The 24,029-nt window shown below is 40.1% G+C and overlaps 1 protein-coding gene across 2 annotated transcripts; it reads left to right on the top strand.

Annotated features, from left to right (window-relative positions):
• Window positions 1-7,698: 7,698 nt before the first annotated feature.
• On the top strand, window positions 7,699-23,586 carry LOC135463169 (cell death abnormality protein 1-like). Of its 2 annotated transcripts, XR_010443532.1 has the most exons (13): window positions 7,699-7,834; window positions 9,275-9,463; window positions 10,870-11,076; window positions 11,459-11,596; window positions 12,152-12,289; window positions 12,867-13,001; window positions 13,496-13,633; window positions 13,868-14,005; window positions 14,304-14,441; window positions 15,986-16,123; window positions 16,642-16,777; window positions 17,348-17,485; window positions 18,171-18,303. XR_010443532.1 is itself a non-coding variant. In XM_064740486.1 (12 exons), exons 1-12 carry the CDS (start codon window positions 7,777-7,779, stop codon window positions 22,647-22,649), a joined length of 1,653 nt encoding a protein of 550 aa, XP_064596556.1. In that variant the 5' UTR covers window positions 7,699-7,776; the 3' UTR covers window positions 22,650-23,586. The 2 variants fall into 2 exon arrangements, 1 of the variants encoding a protein (XP_064596556.1); XM_064740486.1 differs by lacking the exons at window positions 16,642-16,777; window positions 17,348-17,485; window positions 18,171-18,303 and adding exons at window positions 18,912-19,099; window positions 22,602-23,586.
• Window positions 23,587-24,029: the final 443 nt, after the last annotated feature.

The following is a 24,029-nucleotide window of genomic DNA, read 5'->3' as shown; positions in this document are numbered from 1 at the left end:
GTCAGGGGAGATAATTCATTGGAAAGGGAAGTAACCTATGTATTATGAAAATACGCAATGTATTATATAGTGAATACGCGTACGACCCTTCACTGATGAATACCACCGTGTAACGTTGCAATAAGAATGCCTAAGCGGGAAGAATGCCTAAGCGGGAGAAAATTTGTGTATATTCGGGGGTGGGGGTGGGTGGTGGAAGGGGGTAGAGCCGGCGATTGATAGACTAGCATGTTTTATACCTGGGTCATACCCCGTCGCCTTAAAGAAATCCTATATGTACACACAGAAGGAGAAAGGTTTGAAAACATACCGCTCAGGGATAGAATATATATATATATATATATATATATATATATATATATATATATATATATATATATATATATATATATATATATATATATATATATATATATATATATATATATATATGAGCTGGCACCCGATCAACACTGTCCACCCTCTAACCTCCACCCCATCCATCCACCCACCCCACCCAACCCTCAGTCCACTATGTTCATTCTTTTCGCCTTGTTTCTATTCTCTAATACCTAGATTTGTGCAAAATTGCTCGTTGCGACTGTTATAGTTGTGTCACTTTTTCAAGGCATTTCAGTAGTTTGTAATCAAGACGAATATGATCCATGGTTGAGCTATTTTTAAATTAAAAGGATAATAGCTAACAAAGTGTTCCTGTATAGTGAATACACTATCTCAATTGCAGCTGGCAAATTTCCCGTTTCCCAATTGCCGTGACACGTATTAGACTGGTATGACGCATATGCATTTGACTGTTTCCGTGTCTTCGTAATACCACCATATCCTCACAGTGTCCAAACATGACGAATGTATTCTTTTTAAAGACGTTGATTCTTACTTTCATCATGATTTCATCAAATGTTTCAGGTGAGTTAAATAGCTCAGTACTCTATCTACCTTTCTCTCTGAGTATACTTCAGTATTTAGCTTTTTCTACATTTGTAGATGTAGCCCAAATACATTTGTGTTTTACCTAGGAAATATGCGTAAGCCAAACTAAAGAAAATGAAACAAAAAGAAAATTGACAAAATTACAAGAAAAGGTCTTGTAGATTTGTAGATGTGTGTAAGCAGAAAGTAATATACTACATACCTGAATTATTGTTATGATCAGACGTTATAACTATATGAGCATAAATCCATCGTAAAGATACCATCGACGACACTGAAGTCCAGCTGTTTGAAATATTGGTTCGGAACGTGAGAAAGCATGGTTTATATTCCGGTGGTTGTTGTTTTTGTACATGAATTTAAAGAGCTGCCGTGTTTAGGACGTGAATTTTTTTATGTTGACAATGACTAGCGGTTAAATTAATTTTAACGTTCTCGCGGTTGACGTTCGTGTGGCTCTTTGGTCAATCTAACCATTCATTAGGAGCATTTCACATCCACTCATCAACACCAGGGCTTGCCAGTACCTTGCCAATTGTCAGTGGTTTTAACATGGCACTCAGGTTTTATCCTCTGTTACCATCCAAGCTGTCTGTATTGTAAAGAGATGGCTTGCTTGAAATACACGACAGTTTAACCGCACAAAAAAAGTAACCAAAACCAGCAGATTTTATTTTTCAACAATTTATTAGGTTTAACAAGAACAGATAACAAGACTTATACAAATACTAAAGTACTTAAGTTTAACAAGAAAGGATAGCAATATCTATACAAATACAAAAGTAATTACATGTATATATCAGATGCATATAATCCACATTGCTGAAAACCACAAAGGAACACATGCACAGACGCAATATTCACAAGAGGGAAAATCCACAGTATAACTGAGTGTATGGCGAAATATGCACAATTTCCACACACAGGATCCGTGTGCTAATAAGCACTGTGTAATACACAGGAGCACAAATTAAATATACAAGTTCAGACTGAACAAGTGCTCGGTGGAGATAGGATATATCATAGCCAGAGGCTATAAAGACACCAAAATTCAGCACAAAAGGCCTACTAAAGTAACACACACCGAAAGCATCCAAAACTCTCAATAATTCTCCTTTCTCCTCCTTTGACTTGCTTTCATAGGTCTTATATAGACTGGTGGAATTTTCTAGAATAAGAAAATTCTCAAACATTTGTTGTAAACAAACAGGCCTCGAACTGAGCGTATTCTGGAAGATTTTAAGGCAGAGGCACACAGCAGGCCCTGAACTCAGCAGGTGTAAAGAGTAGCAAGCTAAATTTAGAAGCTAACAGCAGTTGTTCACATAACATCCTCCCATAAAAATGGCACACAATTTTAAAAATCGAAAAAACCCTTTGTATGGTGTTAAACCGCTATGAGGTGAATAAAATCCCCAAACACGTATATTGTCCTTGTGAATGGGCATCAGTGGTCTAGTGGTTTGTGTGCTAGCGCAGCACAGTGGCCCAAGACTCTCTCATCATTTGGGAGTTTCACAGTTTCTCGCTTGTGTGTTTCTTACCTGTTTGTCGAGGTACGTAATATTTTTACGATTTATTGTCATTTTCTAAACCCCTTTTCATCCCGCTATGTAATACGGAATGATATATCCGAATGTCCGTTCATTTGCATCCCTATGTGTTTGTTTTCGATGGGTTTCTATGAAAGTTGGTGCATGTAGACGTTTTATAGTGACACTATGTTTCTATGCGCGGGGGGTCTGTTATGGTATAGTATCTGATCTACCCATCCGAAGTTCCTTGTTCACCAAAAAACAATGGTTTAGTGCACTATTCTACTCTGCTGTCAGTCGCGAGTCGTGTGCAAATATACATATTAAATAGAGAGGACGACACATACTACTTGCAGCGCATGCGTCGATCCCTATGTTCGATTTACATTGCCGCCACTACTAGCCATGTTTGACCTTTGAACGTAGGCTTGTTCACATTTTCACTTGTGTCCTCGCGCGGAACTATTTAATTAGCATTCATCAATAAAAATGTCTCGGGTGTCCCTTTGATTATGTTTGCATGTATGTGATACAGAGAATTATTCTGCACTAAATTTTAATACAATCTAAAGATGAGACCACGATTTTGTACTTTCTGACATCACTTCGTGCCTCATCGTCGTGACTCCACTGACCTCGGCGTTTTTCAAAATTTGTCAGTGGTGGCAGTGATGTAAAGCATGTACATGAGCGTACGCGTACCGGCTGGTGCGTTCATCTCCCTGTATATTACACCGCCTTGCTATGAAAAGATTTAAACTTGATAGATTTAAATTGGTTTCTATGATGTATACATGGGTGGAATACCACAATATCACTTTTTGCTAAGACAAAACTTTTACGTTCATACGCGTCAAATCTTCATATTCAGATATATCTACAGCGCTGCTCGTCTTGAAGTTAACTAAAATTGTATAAAACTTATAATATTTGCAAATTGAGTAATAGAGAACAGCAGCATGAAATATGCCTTATATTCCACTTTTTCTACATTTTGTTTTGAGAAGAACAGGCTTTAATATCTTGGTCGTGATGATTCTTGTGTAAAACAAATATCGCTGTTACGGCTGATTCGTAAGCTCCGCTTTGACAGTGTTGAAGGCAAACGCATTAACATAAAATACATGTTAGATGAAAGAATATTAAATATTGTTCCAGGAAAATAGATTGTTTTATTTTTTAGAATATTTTTCGACCTCGTAAAATCCATCCAAAACTGTGAATTCTACTGTGGCCTTTTCTCACCATAATGAGACCAGTGAGGTTACTTCAGCTTTTTGCCACTTGACACCATAGATTGCTATATTTCATTATTCAAAATACATCTCCATTAAGGGCCATGAATGCATTCAACAAGTGGACCTTGTAAAGAACTATTTCCAGCCAAAAATACTGCTGTGACGACACTGACACCCTCTAGGTGCCAAAAGATCACCTTAGAAACCTATGTTTTGCGTGCATTTTAGTCCGGCAGAAAAATTCTAAAAAAGAAATCAACCTATTTTCCTGAACAGTGTTTAGTAGTCTTTCATCTGATAATACTTTATTAGGGATCCCGTTCGGGCAGAACGGGATCCCTATTGTAATCGTTCTGTATTTTCTTCTTCTTCTTATTATTATTATTTTTTCTTTTTCACCGACTTTGTCAGCAAGGAAAGTTTTACACCGTTCAACATAGAGGTCCCAAATTTTGCTCTCATAATCTGGCGGTGATTTCGGCCGCCGTATTGGATTTGTGTAAAACTTTTAACAATCTTCTTCTCAAGAACCACTGAACCGATCGTTTTCAAATTTGACATGCAGCTAGAAGGTCACGAGTTCTTACAAGTTTGCAAAACTGATTCACTTCCGGTCAAAACTCTGGAAACTCGCCATTGGTCGAAGTTGTGACGTCACAAAAAGTTCTGAAAGTTCAAATATTCTGAACATATTCTAATGTGTCTTGAGCTGCTGATTCCGAATCTGCTTTAATGTTTTGCATATCTATGTAACTTTTTGAGATATCAGCAAAAACTCAAAAAAGTTACATAACTTCAATGGCCTTTAACTCGAGAACTATTGCAGCTAGAAATGTGCCGCCTGCACTAAATTGTAGCCTAAGACATGCTTTTTCGAGCATGTGTCAACAGATTTGAGCTACGATCAATAGTTTTCTCGCTAGAAGCGTTTAAATGACAACACCGTTTTTGGCTTAGAAAAAGATGGGTATCCTATTGCTTTAACATGGAGTTAGATGGGAACTGGACTGGGTTTATAGTATTTGACCTGATGCTTTCGGCTACACTGTCCGTGATCTCCAGAAACGGTTGTACGATGACATTCAGCTGTACAGTACTCTATTAGATGGCGTAGAATTCTAACTACAACATCAACGACGCTGACCTGTAAAAGTTAGTTTTGTTTTGCGCAGGCCTTGTCTTCTTTATTGTGCGTTAACCAGGCCAGGCAGATTGACAGACATCGCCATGTGCCGTGGTCCAGGTTTTGACTTTTTGACAATGGGCTGGTTATCTGTAGAGCATTGAGTCTGTGCATGGCAGGTCGTGGATTGAGACGTGAAAGTACAAACTTACTGTTACACGGGCCGTGTTTTTGCATTATTTCTTACATAAAACGAGCAAAGTCTGCCTAGAAATGGCCGTTTTTCACTGGGCATAGCGTAGCATCATACAGCTCGTCGATCTATTGGTGGGAATGCGAATGACCGGCCAAATGCCTCAGTGACAAACGGTGTAAGGTTCGAAACTTTGAAAGCCGTGTAGCTAGTTATGTGTTGATGTTCGACCAATAACTTATGCTCTCATATGAAAGATGAAAGCATAAAGAAAATTTGTATGTAGACTTGAAGTCAGAATTGCGACTGCCTTGGGGACTACGTGAAATATACAATAGTATGGGTGGTAGGGGAGATGCTGGCGAAATTTTCTAAGACTTGACCTAATTACACAAGGATTTAAACGCTAACCGTATCCCGGCTGCGTGGTGTGACGCCTGTCAGTCATGTCAGAGTTCGATCCCAGCTTAGCCAATTTGTTAGGCGATGAAAATGTTGCAAATTTCAAGGTTTCAAGTAGGCTGCTAGGCGTAGTTCGATGTTCTGATGACAAATTTGGTGGTTTTTCCTTTGTCCAACGCACGGTTTTGTCGCCAATTGCCATGAAGATGCGAAAGAGTGCAATTTTCGCCCATGTTTGGAGGTCACGTGACACAAAAGCGCTGCAGCTGTGGAGCTGAAAATGAGTGACTGCAAAGGGCCATATGTGTACTGTAGGCGTGCAGAAAATCATTGAAGAGTGTCAATAAATGTGGGAGTTGCAATGCTTCAAATATTGTCCTAAGGCCGATTTTCTATATTTGGCACTTTGACGTCCCAAATGTTGTATGATGCATTTTAAATGCATTTGCGACTAGGATGAAGGCACGAACATTGTAAGCATACTACCAGGCGTAGTTTGACGTCCTGATAATGAATCTGGACTTATTTCTTTCCGGCGACGTATAGTTTTGCCGCAAATGGCGATGAAAACGCGAAAAAGCGCAATTTCCCCAGATATTTGGAGGTCTGTGGTGAGAAAACCGTAACAGCCGTTAGGCTGAAAATCACCGAGTGCAAAGCGATACACACGTACTCTATGTGTGATGAACATCTTGGATCTGTGTCAACAACCACAGGACATGCAGGAAAAAACGTCATCGATGCGATCCGGGATCCCGGCCTAGGATCTGCTTTTCGCAGATCCATTCTAGTGTTATATTTTTCTTTGTCTTTAAACCCTTCATCAAATGAATATGGTGATTGACAGTTGATCTGTTATCATTACGAAGAATTTCCTTGTTATTTACACTTGTTGACACAGCCTATTATCTGGTGAGGCGTCTGTGGCTCAGCTGGTTAGCGCGCTATCACAGCGTATTGGCCCAGGAGTCTCTCACCAATGCGGTTGCTGTGAGTTGAAGTACAGCTGATGGTGGCTTCCTCTCCGGCCGTACGTGGGAAGGTCTGCCAGCAACCTGCCGATGGTACCATATGCTAGTTTCCTTCGTATTTGTGAAATATTCTTGGGTAAGACACCAATCAAATAAATAAATAAATATTGTCTGTTGTGTACCTAACCGACTTTGTGACCGGACAAAACGAAATGTTTTAAGAAAGTTCTAATATTCATGCTTGAGAGTAAAGACGTTACGAAGTAATTATTCCTGTTTTCTTTTTTGATCAATTTCCCCTTTAATACACAAGGTGTCCTCTAAATTTATTTCCATGCAGTTTTACATTGCGTGGCTCAGTTGATTTGCGCGCTAGCGCAAAATAATGACCCAGGAGTCTCTCACCAATGCCGTCGCTTGAACTTCAAGTGCAGCTCATGCTGGATTCCTCTCCGGCCGTGTGTGGGAAGGTCCAGCAGCAACATGCGGATGGTCGTGGGTTTCCCCCGGGTTGTGCCCGGTTTCCAGCCACCATAATGTTGGCCGCCGTCTTACAAGCGATATATTTTTGGGTACAGCATAAACACCAATCAAATAAATATATAATTAAATGCATATAAATATTTATTTATTGCCAGATAGACTGCTGAAAACTATAATTATTTTTTACACTCTAAAAACTAGAAAATAAATATTTAAATTCTTACATTGCACCGAATGACCATAATGCCAGTAGCCCTTTACTGTGGCGCAGGAGAAATTTTCGTTATCCTGATTTAAATATAGTAATCTTTTTTTCGTGGCCACGAGTGTGTGTGTGGTGGTTTGTGAAGTGGGGGGGGGGGGGGGGGGCGGTGGTTTAGAAACAAATTCCCTGCCTAAGGCCGGGTTTGAACCCTCACTTCATGAGTCCTACTTGACTGACAGCAAATTTGCGCATGCTAGGTATACAACTGTTAGACAAATTGTGAGCGACTTAAGCAGAAGTTATTGTCGATTTGTCAAATTAAACTGCTAATACAAAGAAATATTTGGAAATGCATTTTCGCCATGCCTAATATACTGTGCAGTATTGGCACACAAGTAGTTTTTACAGTGTTGTTACTTGCACGCTGCTTTAACCACTCTAACAGGGTCCTTTGCGTGTTTAGCACGTGAACTGAATACCAGCCTTAGTACAGGGAAGTGACCTGCAGAATGAAAGGTATCAACGAAAGTTGTTGTTTGCAATCAGCCGGTCAACCAATCATTCACCCAATCAATCAATCAATCAATTAACCAATTAATCGATCTATCCCTAGGTCAATGTAACACCCACACTCCCCCATGTCTGTTAGCATGTCGGTGTGGAACCTCCTCAGATGTCTGTTTGCCTGAGCATGTGATGGATTGCGGGCATCTCGGATGTCGGCCCGGGTGGAGCGGTCCCACGTGTCAGAAAGGTGAGTAGGTATCTGCCATATAGACCGCCATACAATGCCAGACTGACTGTTTGGAAGGTAACGTTGTGTTGAGTTCAGGTCCGCTGCACATAGACTATGCACAAAGCTTGCACATAGGCCTGGAGGGTGACTTGAATCGCCGAGTTCTAAATGGCGTATTTAAAGAGAAATTATACACTAATGTGAAGTATTGTTACCTACTGTTTTCAACACAACAAACTTTCAGGGATAGGGTGTTGTTAGACCGGGTCTTGGCTCACGGTTATGGACAAGCGCCAGGCAAACGCCAAGAACGAACAAACACAGAGAATGCATTTCTGAACATTTATTGACAATAGGTAAACAGGTTTGCCGATTTGACTTGGACGGGCACGCGTCCGCAAAGGCGTACACGAGTAAAAGAGTTCCTACTAATTTAACACTATTAAATATCCAGAGGCTGACCGTTCTTATGTAGGTTTCCAAACCCCAACCACCTAAATCCAGTGGAAGATTCCAGACCTGTTGTAAGTTGTTTATTCAGCTCTTCTAACCGGTGCCAGTTAAGTGTTGAGTCGTTGCGAATCTACAAAAGACTGGAGATTACCGCCAGAACAGGGTATTCATAGTTACATACAGTCACGTGACGTGACAACGACAACACCGCCATCTATTGTCATATAACAACAACAATTCAAAGGGGAATAAGTGTTAACAGTGAAGTGACAAGATAACATTTGTACATGAGACAATATATGCATATAATGATTAACTGTTTGTAACAGTATATGTCAGTTGAAAGCCCATTATAGACTGTCCACAAAAATAGTTTCATATATATATTTTTAGAATTGTTTCAACCAAGAAAAATGCATTTGGAACTTTGGATTCCACGATGGCAATGTCTGATCATATTCAGACCAGTGACGACACATTGTGTTTTTACCACTTATCTCACATACACCGCTTGATATCATCGTTCTAAACGCGTAAATGTATAGATCTATGAATGTATTCGCAGAATGAACTGTGAAACGAACTACTTCACGGAAGAAATATGTATGTGACTGATACCACATACCTTGAATTGTATACCGATTAAGACGAAGTATTAATCATTTTTACACAGTGTATGTAAACTATAAACTATATTCGGGGCAGGTTTTGAAAAATGTAATGTATCACAGTTCTGTACTGAAAAATATTCGCATTTAACCTTGGGCATTACCATTTTCTTTTCTAAATAATAACAAAATTAAAGTGAGTTGGCTTGTTCTCAGGTTTAAACTCTTTCACATCATTTCTTTATTTTCACATCATCTTCCGGGCGGTTGTTGTTTACACCTGCACTAAACTCCAGTTTTCTCTCACCATGCCGTAGTTGCCTTAGTTACCTTAGTTTCTCTCTTCCGTTCTTCATGTTTTGGGTGTTTACCCTATAACTATTTATATTTTCTACAGAAAATATTGTGTACAAAGCCGGAACAGTGGAATCGAGTAGTGAATTATCAGCGTCTAACAGTGACAACCTGGCCTTTGACGGGAATCTGGCCTCTGTATTTCGTTCTGATATAGAGGCTAACCCGCACGTGACAGTAAGAGCAACGGGGTACCCATATGTCATACACACCATTAAGATATACAATGGAGGTATGTGCGTTTACATTTTACCTGACGTTGTAGCCCAGCCCTATATATACGCTAGGATGTTTTCCTCTTTGATATATATTGTAGAAACAAAACCGTTATTCAAGTGTTAAAACGGGTATATAGCGATTTGAAAATCTCTCGGTATGAAATTTTATCCCTCACCACCATTTTGACCTTTCTGTAAGTATCATGTTGGAAACCATTCTGGCCTACCAGTATATACGTGTATAAACCTAAGTTAAGAAACATCATGCCTTCTGAATTTAAATTAATTTATGCAAATTAATCTGTTAAAAAGTTTGTCGTCTCACTGATTCTGGAATGTATTCTGTCTAATATAATACAATGTAATATTCAGCATAATATCTAACAGAATCAATAGAATATGTGTGTTATATTAAAAAGAACATTCTGCTGCAATAACAGAATACGTTCTAGAATCACCCAGGCAACAGACTTTCTGTTAAAACTAACCGATAAACTTCTGAATGTAATGACAGGACGTCACAAGGACTGGCCATTGAAGGTAACGTCACAATGAGAAAATGGCGTCAGCTAAACACGTCATGCTTATTAGTGCGCAGTACTAAAACAATCATAGTGCTGCTTGCTCATCTTTACCTCACACAGCATCATCCTGTGTACATTCCGAATTTGAGGCTGGCTGTTTTAGTCTATCTGCAGAAAAAATAAACAAAGATGGTATGATATTAGAGATTAACGCAGGAATGTGAACACAAATAATTGATCTGTTGATTTTAACTGAAAGGCTGTTGTCATGCATGGGCGGTAGCGTCTCGGTGATAAAAATACTTATTAGTCTACAAAAATTTAACAATCATAGCCTTGTTTGCTCACGCAGCATCAGCCTTTTACATTCTGAATTTGAGGGTAGCTGTATCAGTTTGTCTACACGAAAGTACACAAAGGCCGTAGATTCTCAGAGACTAACGGAATATCAAGAGCTTTTGCCGCTAGTAGATATCAGCTTCGTGTGGTTTAGTGAAGTGGGATGTCTTTTCAGAAAATATATAGGCAGGACAGAACAGTGTTATTAGCTGGAGTGGAAGCTATTCTCAGAGCACTTGTGAATAGAGCAACTACAAGCATTCACTAAGCTCTTGGGGCATTTTGTGCGAAAGTTGCTCAACAACTTTCATTGTGATCGATTGATTTTTTTTTTGATTGGTGTTTTACGCCGTACTCAAGAATATTTCACTCATACGACGGCGGCCAGCATTATGGTGGGTGGAAACCGGGCACAGCCCGGGGGAAACCCACGACCACATTGTGATCGATGGTTAATGCAAAAGACGCGCGAAATGGAGAGCTGAATATCTTTTATATACCCACATTTTTTGCCAAAAATCGCTTGTATAACCTCTTTAAATTTCATCGTTTTGCAGCTACAGACCTAAATGACCTATCCGGTTTCGAGATCTACGTTAGCGAGTCGTCTGATTTCATTAACTCCAAACTGTGCTACAGAGATAACACGGCTATTGGAAAATCACAGTACGTCATCAACTGTACACAGCCTTTGACTGGTCCTTACATCAAACTGCTCGTCCCCAAGAACACGAGCCTTGCCATCCGCGATATGGAAGTATACAGTGAGTATTACTCAATTATTTGAAATTAAACCAGCACGATCGACATACAGTTACACTTTGTCTTTGTGGCTTTCTGAGAAAGCTCTGCAGAATTGCGTGGTAGCATGTGTCACATCTGATCAATCTTCAAATTCCTAGCTCTTCATCTGTTGTAGGTTGACCCAATTTATTTTTGTCATGTGAAAATGTGTGCATATCTATCAGAAGTCATTAAATGTGTTGTTTTTCCTCAGTTGGGAAGCAAGGGGCAGGGGAGATAACTGGCTTAAATTTTCTTGACTGGGGTGATTTTATGCGTTTTATCACTATTTCTCCTTTTCTTTCGTAACCTTCTATGACTGAGTTACTTATATAGCTGACTATGGTTATATTGATAAAACAGGATGTGGAGAATACTGGTTCGGAATCGAGTGTGATCGTCTGTGTAACTGTCGGTATGCTCCCACATGGTGTAACGGGGTAACAGGGGCGTGCCCGTACGGATGCCCGGATGGACGCAACGGAACTGACTGTTATTCAGGTATTGGTCTATCTTTCTTTAAAAATTAATATTGGATGCCTCCGTGGTCTAGTGGTTAGCGTGCTAGCACAGCACAATGGCCTTGGGGCCTCTCACCAATGCGATCCCTATGCATGCTGGCCTACTCACACGTCGTATGTCGGAAGGTCCTACAGCAACCAGCGGATGGTCGTGGGGATCAAGCCTACTCTAGACCGGTTTTCCTTATCCACGATGATGACCACCATCACATAAATGAAATAATCTTGAGTACGGCATAACACTCTGTTAGATAATTAAATTAACAAAATATCATCTGACGGTGGCCTATTTGGTTTTATACGCGATATTAACTCTACGTGACAAGAGTATATTCTTCTTTTTTTCATTTTGAAACATGGTGGATATTGCAGTAATGGAATAAGAAAGATTTCTTCTTAACGCGGAACCCGTATCTACTTGAACATACACTGGGAATTCTGTTTTCGGAACCTACGATACAAATAAATACGTTTTATTTCTTACTGTTTCTGGATCTTTTGCTTTATTTATATTTCTTGCTTTTTCCATCGTCAGAATGTTCAGCAGGTAGATTTGGTGAAGAATGCCAGGGTATCTGTCACTGTAAAAACATTGCATCGTGTGACATAGTGGATGGGACTTGTGACGACCAGGGTTGTGCTGCCGGGTTCAAGGGAGACAACTGTCAGCAAGGTACACTACTTGTACATTGTTATATGGTCACAGTTCACAATGAATGTATATACGTGTTAATGTTTGTCCTCACAGCACTGTCCCTAAATCTGCGGACCCCAATCGCTCCTGTCCGGATAACCATCGTTTCTTGTGACCAGTCCAGTCAAATTCCTGACTGGTGAAATTTTCATACAATTGACGATCAGCTGGTATGTGTCAACCCGCTTAGAAAGAAGAGGAGAACGAGGACTTTACTTTTCACAACTTTTGCTTAATATGAATAAGATAAGCAAAAAAAAAAGAAACAAAAAACGAAAACAAACAAACAAAAAAAAAGATACAAAAAAAAACAAGAAAGTAAAACGGCACCCATACCCTCTGGCTACAGTACCGATTTTCTACAAGAGGGCAGTTTGTCCCAAATAACAGACAAGGACAAATTTTAACGCAAATTGGAGATGTCAAATTGCTAATGTCCGTTGCACCCTTGAACATTAAGAAAAGTGTATCATTCTCATTGGAAAATGAAGGAAAATATGTTTTAATCCCATGAAATTGCCTTTGTTTATACAACTTTCTATGATTCTTTTTGTAGCCTGCAGTTATGGAGAGTTTGGAGAACACTGTGAAGGGAAGTGTCACTGTAAGTGGGGCGTCGATTGCAACAAGGAGACTGGACAGTGTGTGGGAGATTGTCAAGCGGGATTCAAAGGAGACAATTGTCAGGAAGGTACAGAGATTTAATTTACCTTCGAGAGGGTAGACTAGTGCCACAGCTCAGATCTGACACCGAAAATTTGCTGGCTGTTCCATTTCCAAGGATTGAAATGTTTAAGGGAACCTTTTTATGTACTAGACGTTGGGTAGAACCGTGAGGAATACTAACACCCTGGATTATATTAGGCGGACGTGTGCTGAAAATATATCCACAACGCTGTTTTGCATCAGCGCAGGTTATCCTATACAGTGTGGGCAGGAAGAGTTCTTTAATGGGACCCATACGTCTCTTCTAGGGCTCCAAGAACGGTGAGAGCGAGGGAGTGAGCAAAAATCCTCTGTCCGTGCAAAGTGAGGTTTCAGTGAGCAAATGCTTGGGGTTTTAACGTCTTACTTCCAAATTTTTCAGTCATATGACGACGGAGGAATCCTTAGAGTGAATGTATTGTGCCTCCTTCGGTTAAAGACCTCATTTTATGTTTTGTGGTTTTTCTTTTCCTGTTCCAGATTGCCAGATCGGAAACTATGGGACGAACTGTGCAGGAGTTTGTCACTGCAAGAACTTGACGTCGTGTAACAAAGTGGACGGAAGATGTGATGCACTGGGCTGTGAAGCAGGGTACATGGGATCATATTGTAACACAGGTACGTCACTCTCTGTGAAGAGGGAGGGGTGGCGGTGACGGGCAAAAGTGGTCGTTCACACACTGGACTTCGGTGTACATTACCTGTGGTGTCCTGTGTCACAGTGGTTCGGACAAATGCCGGACAGTGCGGGAGAATGATCTCTGTATTTGTTATCCATAGATTTATTAGAATTTGCGCATGTTTGGTCCAGATATTCAATGTCTAAGTTTTCGTTGTCTTTCTTTATATTAGAATGTTCAGCTGGACGGTTCGGAGAAAATTGTGAGTACAGTTGTCACTGTGAAAACATAGCCTCATGTAACCATGCCAACGGATCATGTGACTCACAGGGATGCGCTGATGGATTTAAAGGAGACAGCTGCCAAGAAGGTACCTTGTAGACTGGTTCAAGGAGATTAAAACCAGACAAAAAAATAACCCACAATAGTCACAAATCGAGATTCGGCATACGTTATATTCTCTTTATGTATTTATTTATGTATTTATTTGATATAATTTACTTTATTTTGCGCCTTATGCTCATAAATATTTCACTTGTACAACGGCGGCCAACATATTGGTGATTGGTGGAGGAAGCACTCGACAGTCTGCAATTTGCTGATTATCTTCTTAATGTTACTTTAGTTCGACCATGTAAAAGAAAATCGTGTTCTTGTTAATGCTCCAGAATGCGAGACCGGAAGTTACGGGAGGAACTGTGAAAGAATTTGTCACTGTAAGAACTCGGCGTCGTGTAACAAGGTGTACGGATGGTGTGACACACTGGGCTGTGAGGCGGGATACCACGGGTTTTTGTGTGATAGAGGTAGGTCACATTTGTTGTGTGCAGTGACAAATTGGGTCGTGAAACGGGATATTAGGGGTCTTCTTGTGATAGAGGTAGGTCACATTTGATGTAGACCGTGACTCAATGAGTTGTTAAATGGGATACCAAGGGGCATTTTGAGATAAAGGGAAATCACATTTGATATGGTTCGTATGAGGGATACCAAGGGTCTTCTTGTGATAGAGGGAAGTCATATTTGATGTGACATTGGGCCGTGAAGCGGGATACAAAGGGCCACCCTGTGATAGAAGTGTGTGTTGGTGAAGACTGTGTAACGTTATGCAGCGAGCTAGGATACATTGATGTTTTTCTGTCGTTCATATCTGTTTACAGAGAAGCAGACGTCAGAGACCACACAAAGGGAGATAAATGGAATAAAATAAACGCACGTAATCGCGTTGGGCATTAGATTGAGGTGTAAAGTATTTTCTGGTGAACTTGGAATATTACTTTCAGAGCCTGACGTAGCTTTGCTTTCGTACGTTAGCGTCATGTTTTGGCGGAATATTATATGAGCGTGTATTAACCAATGGTAAAAATAATATATACATGTCGTGCCAGTCAATGAGGAGAATAGGCAGTAGGGGTGGGGTGGGGGTGGAGTGCAACACGTAGGAAACTATTTTCACCTATGTTAGCATGAAATCATATTCAAAAAAAAAGGTACAGGTCAAATTTTGTAAATAAGGCTGTTATGCATATTGGACATCTTACGACATTAAACCCTGTCAACACCCATTACGTTCAAGTCTAACTCATGCTGGCTTCCGGCCGTAAGTGGGAAGGTCTGACACCAACCTGCCGATGGTCGTGGGTTTCCCCCGGGCTCTGCCCGGTTTCCACCCACCATAATGCTGGCTGCCGTCGTATAAGTGAAATATTCTTGAGTACGACGTAAAACACCAATCAAATAAATAAATAAGTAAACACCCATACCACTTGCTGCAAGTTGGTTCGCAACTAAGTGGTACTGCCATGACCACCAGCCTCCTGCCCCCCCCCCCCCTCCACCCCCTGGCACCAGCACCCTGAAAGTCAGTTTCTTAAGTAGTAACACATTCGTTCATGTAACAAAGAGAACACAACCATTTCTTTACACTTAGTCCAAAAAAGCTGAAAAGGAAGCTGTAACCAACTGGAAACAATTAAATGCCAAATATGTTGCTATTTTTGCAGATTGAACAGTTCATTATCAGATTCTTACATGATAGTTTAATACTGGAAAAAAATGAAATAAAAAATAAACGGTTATACAATATGTACCACGCTGTTAACTGAGCTGTACCACGCTGTTACTGAGCAGTACCAACCTGTATTCAGTTGGCACTACAAGGAATAGCCCTCCATGGTACCAACCTGTCAAAGTTTCCCTGTGTACTACTTGACAAATGTAAGGTAAAAAGAGTTTAAATATTGACATTTTTAACCTTGACGATCCAGAAATAGTGGGATTTATGATCCAAAAATGTGCATGATTTGGTTGAATTATTCGTCTGAATGTCTGTACGTCTTGTTTACATTAGAATGTTCGACCGGCTGGTTCGGAGAGCAATGTCAGTACAGATGTCACTGTAAGAAAGCCATCTCGTGTAACCACGTCAATGGGACATGTGATGAAGGTGGCTGCGCTACTGGATACAAGGGAGATAATTGTCAAGAAGGTGAGGTTTTCTATCATGTCTTTGCATGTAGCTGGGTGGATATAAACGTACACTACATGTAAAAGGTGTTGTTTATTGACTGGTGAAATTTTCACAGAATTGACGATCAGCTGGTATGTGTCAACCCGCTTAGAAAGAAGAGGAGAACGAGGACTTTACTTTTCACAACTTTTGCTTATTATGAATAAGATAAGCAAAAAAAAAAGAGAACAAAAATACGAAAACAAACAAACAAACAAAAAAAAAAGATACAAAAAAAAACAAGAAAGTAAAACGGCACCCATACCCTCTGGCTACAGTATCGATTTTCTACAAGAGGGCAGTTTGGCCCGAAATTGCATCAAGTTTTAGAGAAGGACAAATTTTAACGCAAATTGGAGATGTCAAATTGCTAATTTTCTTTTGCACCCTTGAACATCAAGAAAAGTGTATCATTCTCACTGGAAAATGAAGGAAAATATGTTTTAATCCCATGAAATTGCCTTTGTTTATACAACTTTCTATGATTCTTTTTGTAGCCTGCAGTTATGGAGAGCTTGGAGAACGCTGCGAAGGGAAGTGTCCACTGTCAGTGGGACATCGATTGCAACAAGGAGACTGGACAGTGTGTGGGAGATTGTCAAGCGGGATTCAAGGGAGACAATTGTCAGGAAGGTACAGAGATTTAATTTACCTTCGAGAGGGTAGACTAGTGCCACAGCTCAGATCTGACACCGAAAATTTGCTGGCTGTTCCATTTCCAAGGATTGAAATGTTTAAGGGAAACTTTTTATGTACTAGACGTTGGGTAGAACCGTGAGGAATACTAACACCCTGGATTATATTAGGCGGACGTGTGCTGAAAATATATCCACAACGCTGTTTTGCACCTGTGCTGTCTAGAGACTATACAAAAGGCGCGAAAAGAGCCATCTCCCACTCGTTTGGTCTGTGCGATACGCATATCAGCGCAGGTTATCCTATACAGTGTGGGCAGGAAGAGTTCTTTAATGGGACCCATACGTCTCTTCTAGGGCTCCAAGAACGGTGAGAGCGAGGGAGTGAGCAAAAATCCTCTGTCCATGCAAAGTGAGGTTTGAGTGAGCAGATGCTTGGGGTTTTAACGTCTTACTTCCAAATTTTTCAGTCATATGACGACGGAGGAATCCTTAGAGTGAATGTATTGTGCCTCCTTCGGTTAAAGACCTCATTTTATGTTTTGTGGCTTTTCTTTTGCTGTTCCAGACTGCGAGATCGGAAACTATGGGACGAACTGTGCAGGAGTTTGTCACTGCAAGAACTTGACGTCGTGTAACAAAGTGGACGGAAGATGTGATGCACTGGGCTGTGAAGCAGGGTACATGGGATCATATTGTAACACAGGTACGTCACTCTCTGTGAAGAGGGAAGGGTGGCGGTGAGGGGCAAAAGTGGTCGTTCACTCACTGGACTTCGGTGTACGATACCTGTGGTGTCCTGTGTCACAGTGGTTCGGACAAATGCCGGACAGTGCGGGAGAATGATCTCTATATTTGTTATCCATAGATTTATTAGAATTTGCGCATGTTTGGTCCAGATATTTAATGTCTAAGTTTTCGTTGTCTTTCTTTATATTAGAATGCCCAGCTGGACGGTTCGGAGAAAATTGTGATATGTATATGTGCTGAAAATACAGAGGTGATGAAATTGTTTGTCACTCAGTTTTATTGTGTGAAATTTAATTTGCTCATGTTTGGTCCAGATATTTACTATCGAAGTTTTGGCTGTTTTTTAATACTAGAATTATAGTTTAATTCTTAAAATTTTTTTTAAAAATCGGTTATATTGAGCTGTACCACACAGTATCTGAGCTGTACCAAGCTGTATTCAATTGGCACTACAAAGAAAGGCCAAGCATGGTACCAACCTGTCAAAGTTTGCGTGTCTACTACTTGACAAAGGTGAGGCAAGAAGAGATTAATTATCAACATTTTTAACCTTGACGATCCAAAAATAGTGCGAGTTATCACCCAATCGTGTGCACCATAGAATTATTGGTGTGAATGTCTGACGATCTTGTTTACACCAGAATGTTCGACCGGCTGGTTCGGAGAGCAATGTCAGTACATATGTCACTGTAAGAAAGCCATCTCGTGTAACCACGTCAACGGGACATGTGAGGAAGGTGGCTGCGCTACTGGATACAAGGGGGATAATTGTCAAGAAGGTGAGGTTTTCTATCATGTCTTTGCATGTAGCTGGGTGGATATAAACGTACACTACATGTAAAAGGTGTTGTTCACTTGTATTTCCCCCCCCCCCCCCCTAAATCTGACTACAAATATTGTCCACCGACAAACATGGAGGACTGACACAAATTCTAACAATGACCAAACTGCCTATTGTAGTTTTATTACAAGGCTTAAATAAAACAACACGTATAATTAAATACAACAACAAGTATAGAGATAGAAGGTTTAAATACAACAACAAGTATAGAGATCGAAGGCTTAAATACAACAACACGTATAGAGATAGAAGACTTAAATACAGCAACAAGTACAGAGATAGAAGATTTAAATACAGCGTAACTTATAGAAATAGAAGGCTCAAATACAACAAGGATAGAGATAGACGACTCAAATGCAACAACATACAAATACAACATATTACTCTTGTGCATAATCAACGTCATTAAGCGTTCTCCTCGTGTCACATGTATAAAATTTGTACCTGTCGTCAGGCTGTATTATTTGCCTTTTTGGCGAATGCTGTGGTTCATCTGTGGCGGAATGTCCAATCAGAAACCTTGTATTTTCTTTCATTGTAGAGACGGCTAGTATCGAAGGTAGGCCTAAATACAACGAAGCTTCATCCAAAGGTCTTCTGGTCGGTGTGTGTGTGCTGGCGGGGATTTCCTTCGTCGTAACGTTGTATGCTGCTATCGCCACTGTCAAGGGACGCGGCTGGTATATAAGACTTCAGCAAGAGGTCAGGTCACGTTATGGTTCCGCCCAGGTAAGTCTGAATGTTGACATGTATGATATGCATGATGAAGGTACACATGTAATGATGTTATTACCGGGAAAAACAAATGCTACATGAGTGTAAGGAGCAACAACTGTTATGTGAGTGTTAGGAGCAGCAACTGTTATGTGAATGTAAGGAGCGGCAACTGTTATGTGAATGTAAGGAGCGGCAACTGTTATGGGAGTGTAAGGAGCAACAACTGTTATGTGAATGTAAGGAGCGGCAACTGTTATGTGAATGTAAGGAGCGGCAACTGTTATGTGAATGTAAGGAGCGGCAACTGTTATGTGAATGTAAGGAGCAACAACTGTTATGTGAGTGTTAGTAGCAGCAACTGTTATGTGAATGTGAGGAGCGGCAACTGTTATGTGAATGTAAGGAGCAGCAACTGTTATGTGAGTGTAAGGAGCAACAACTGTTATGTGAGTGTTAGGAGCAACAACTGTTATGTGAATGTAAGGAGCAGCAACTGTTATGGGAGTGTAAGGAACAAATGCTATGTTCGTATAAGGAACAGTAAATGTTATGAGAGCATAGAAAAGATGTGAGTGTGGGATATACAAAGAATTAGATATGAAAAGGGGATTTTAGCGTTGTGATAGGCAAATGTAACGTGAGCGTAGGAGAGACAAATGTAACGTGGGCGTAGGATAGACAAATGTAAGGTGAGTGTAGGACAGACGAATGTAACGTGAGCGTAGGATAGACGAATGCGTTATGAGCGTAGGGTACACGGATGCAGCGTGAACGTAGGATAGACAAAGGTAACATGAGCGTGGAACAGACAGGGGAAACATGAGCGTGGGTTAGACAAATGTAACGTGACCGTAAAATAGACAAATGTATCATGACCATAAGATACACAAATGTAACGTGAGCGTGGGATATACCAATGTAACATAAGCGTGGAACAGACAAGTGTAACGTGAGCGTGGAATAGACAAATGTAACGTGAGCGTGGGTTAGACAAATGTAACATGAGCGTGGGATAGACAAATGTAACGTGAGTGTAGAATTGACAAATGTAACGTGAACATAGGATAGACAAATGTATCATGATCGTAGGATACACAAATATAACATTAGCGTGGAATAGACAAATGTAACGTAAGCGTGGAATAGACAAATGTAATGCGAGCGTGGAGTAGACAAATGTAACGTAAGCGTGGAATAGGCAACTATAACGTGACCGTAGGATAGACAAATGACACGTGGGCATAGGATAGACAAATGTAACGTGAGTGTCCCATAAACAATTGTAACGTGAGTGTACGACAGACAAATGTAACGTGAGTGTAGGGTACGCAAATGTAACGTGAGTGTACGATACACAAATGTAACGTGAGCATAGGATAGACAAACGTATCATGACCGTAGGATACACAAATATAACATGAGCGTGGAATAGACAAGTGTAACGTGAGTGTAAGATAGACAAATGCCACGTGAGCATAGGATAGACAAATGTAACGTGACTGTAGGGTAGACAAATGTAACGTGAGTGTACGACAGACAAACGTGAACGTGAACGTAGGATAGGTAAATGTATCATGACCGTAGGATATACAAATATAATATGAGCGTGGAATGGACAAGTGTATCATGATCGTTGTATAGACAAATGCCACTTGTGAATGGGATAGACAAATGTAACGTGAGTGTACCATAGACAAATGTAACGTGAGTATACGATAGACAAGTGTAACGTGAGCGTAGGATAGACAAATGTATCATGACCGTATTTGTTTATTTATTTCATTGGTGTTCTACTCCGTAGTAAAGAATTATGACCGTAGGATATACAAATATAACAAGAGCATGGAATAGACAAATGTAACGTGAGCGTGGAAGAGACAAATATAACGTGGGAATGAGATAGACAAATGTAACGTAGTTGTGGGATAGATACATTTAAAGTGACCTTGGAATAGACAAGTGTAACGTGAGCGCACGATAGACAAATGTAACGTGAGGGTAGGATAGACAAATGTAGCAAGAGCGTGGAATAGACAGGTGTAACGTGAGTGTAGGATAGACAAACGTAACGTTGGTGCAGGATAGACAAATGCAACGTGAGCGTAAGGTAGACAAATGTATCATGACCGTGTTTGTTTATTTATTTATTTTATTGGTGTTTTACTCCGTACTAAAGAATTATGACAGTAGGATATACAAATATAACAAGAGCGTGGAATAGACAAGAGTAACGTGAGCGTGAAACAGACAAATGGAACGTTGAAATGAGATAGACAAATGTAACGTAGTTGTGGGATAGACACATTTAACATGACCTTGGGATAGACAAGTGCAACGTGAGCGTAGGATAGACAAATTTAACGTGAGTGTAGAATAGACAAATGTTACGTTGGTGTAGGATAGACAAATGTAACGTGAGCGTGGGATAGAGAAGTGTAACGTGACCGTAGAATAGACAAGCGTATCATGACCGTAGGATATAGAAATATAAGATTAGCGTGGAATAAACAAATGTAACGTGAGCTTGGGTTAAAAATATGTAACTTGAGCGTGAGACAGACAAGTGTAACGTGACCGTAGGATGAAGAAATGCCACATGAGCATAGGCTAGACAAATGTAACGTGAGCGTAGGATAGACAAATGTAACGTGAGCGTATGATAGACAAATGTATCATGACTGTAAGATACACAAATATAACATGAGCGTGGAATAGACAAGTGTAACGTGAGCGTGGGATAGACTCATATGACGTGAGAGTGGGATAGACAAGTGTAACGTGACTGTAGGATAGACAAATGTCAAGTGAGCATAAGATACACAAATGTAACGTCAGTGTAGGATATGATAAACAAATGTAACGTCTGTGTAGGATGCACAAATGTAACGTCTGAGTAGGATGGACAAATGTAACGTCTGTGTAGGATAGACAAATGTAATCGTCAGCGTAGGATAGACAAATGTAATCGTCAGCGTAGGATAGACAAATGTAATCGTCAGCGTAGGATAGACAAATGTAATCGTCAGCGTAGGATAGACAAATGTAATCGTCAGTGTAGGATAGACAAATGTAATCGTCAGTGTAGGATAGACAAATGTAATCGTCAGCGTAGGATACACAAATGTAACGTCTGTGTAGGATAGACAAATGTAACGTCTTTGTAGGATAGACAAATGTAACGTCTGTGTAGGATAGACAAATGTGACGTCTGTGTAGGATAGACAAATGTAACGTCTGTGTAGGATAGACAAATGTGACGTCTGTGTAGGATAGACAAATGTAATCGTCAACGTAGGATAGACAAATGTAACGTCTGTGTAGGATAGACAAATGTGACGTCTGTGTAGGATAGACAAATGTAACGTCTGTGTAGGATAGACAAATGTGACGTTAGCGTGTGACGTTAGCATTCAGCTGGGAATTGAACAAATCTGGTTTTTCACAGAAAAGAAATATGTCTAGATTAAGTTATCCTCACGTGTCACAGATTTATAGATTTATCTTTTTTCTCCAGGTGCCACGAGGAGAAAGAAGCTCGGAGATCTACGAAAACATTCACTAGGATCAGACGAATTTTATTGCTGATCTGAACCGGCGACTCCGATCTACACTGAAGTGTACATTTAGTAATTTGATAAAATTGTGACATAATTACAGGCCTCTGTGAACAAGCCATTGCTGAGGAATTTGTGCACTATAATCATTTATTAACCAGATTATCTATTTGATGAATTGTACCATTGAGATACTAAAGCTTTTATCTTGGGTGTGTGCACACTATATGTGTATACACATATATAACCAATGGATTGACTACACTGTTTGTCACCCAATGGTTACTTTTTCATTGTAAAGAAAACATATACTCTGCTTTACCCACGTAAGAAACCGAGGGCCTTTCTTGTGGGCTGTCTTACGCAGAGGTCGCAAACTACGCTTAGCATAATTTCCATGACAACGAACAGTGAAGACAGCTCGTCCACAGATCAGTTTTGCAGAAAATATAAAGAAGGTAACTCTGAATACTGAAGTCTTATTATCGTTCTATATTCCGGCTAGCCTGGTTGTGCCACAATCCAGAAATCATATATCAGTTGCCAAAATATAATGGGATATTGGACTACATCTCCACAAAACAATAGTAGCATGACGACTATACCTAAATATTGTCCTCTTCCTTCAATTTTATACAGTTAAGAAACAAGTTACCATGCAAAATTGTCTTCACATCCATGAGCACGTTTTCCAAAGCTGACGCAACTGTAGGTCAGCGCATTCACCATAGTGGTGAATCTCTTTAATAAATGTTGTCATAGAAGTTACGCCAGGTACAAATTATGATTGCTTTGTAAAACGGTATCCTTTAACAAAGTTTCATAGGAGACATGTACTGCCTCAATGTATAAACAGTGATCATTTGGCACTGTACCAGTCAGTGTTGTACGTATATGTGCAGAAATTACGGAAGGAATGAAAATGTTTTTTAATCAGTTTTATTGTGCAAGGCTTAATGTTTGTCAATATGCTAGCTAGATTGTGAAATATGCCTTTACGTCTTATGCTATCTTGTACCTGCATCAAAACACATACATAGTTTTAAAAGAACGTTTACTACGGATATTCTTCATCTAATAAAAAAAGCATAACCAGAAATTGTTTGCTTTACTTTCTGACTAGCCTCAAAACTGCAGCCACGCTGACATCTTAACAACAGTCTTGTTGTAACACAAAACAGATTGGTGTTCAGTCCAGCCTAAAGCTGACACCGGAACTAACTGTTTACAAACCTTTGAAGAACTGTGCCCAATACTTTTGGGTATTTCCTTAAACCTGTGTGGCGAACTGTCTGTAGAAGACAAAGTAAAGTTTATATGGCTGAAAACGGGTGGAATTATGGAATCCCTAGACCGTATTATTACATGGCTTTTGAGTCACTGGATGA

This window comes from Liolophura sinensis, chromosome 2 (assembly GCF_032854445.1).
Source record: "Liolophura sinensis isolate JHLJ2023 chromosome 2, CUHK_Ljap_v2, whole genome shotgun sequence".
NCBI classification, from domain to species: domain Eukaryota; kingdom Metazoa; phylum Mollusca; class Polyplacophora; order Chitonida; family Chitonidae; genus Liolophura; species Liolophura sinensis.
The sequence above is the reverse complement of the archived record's forward strand: the minus strand, read 5'-3'. Positions and strand labels throughout refer to the sequence as shown.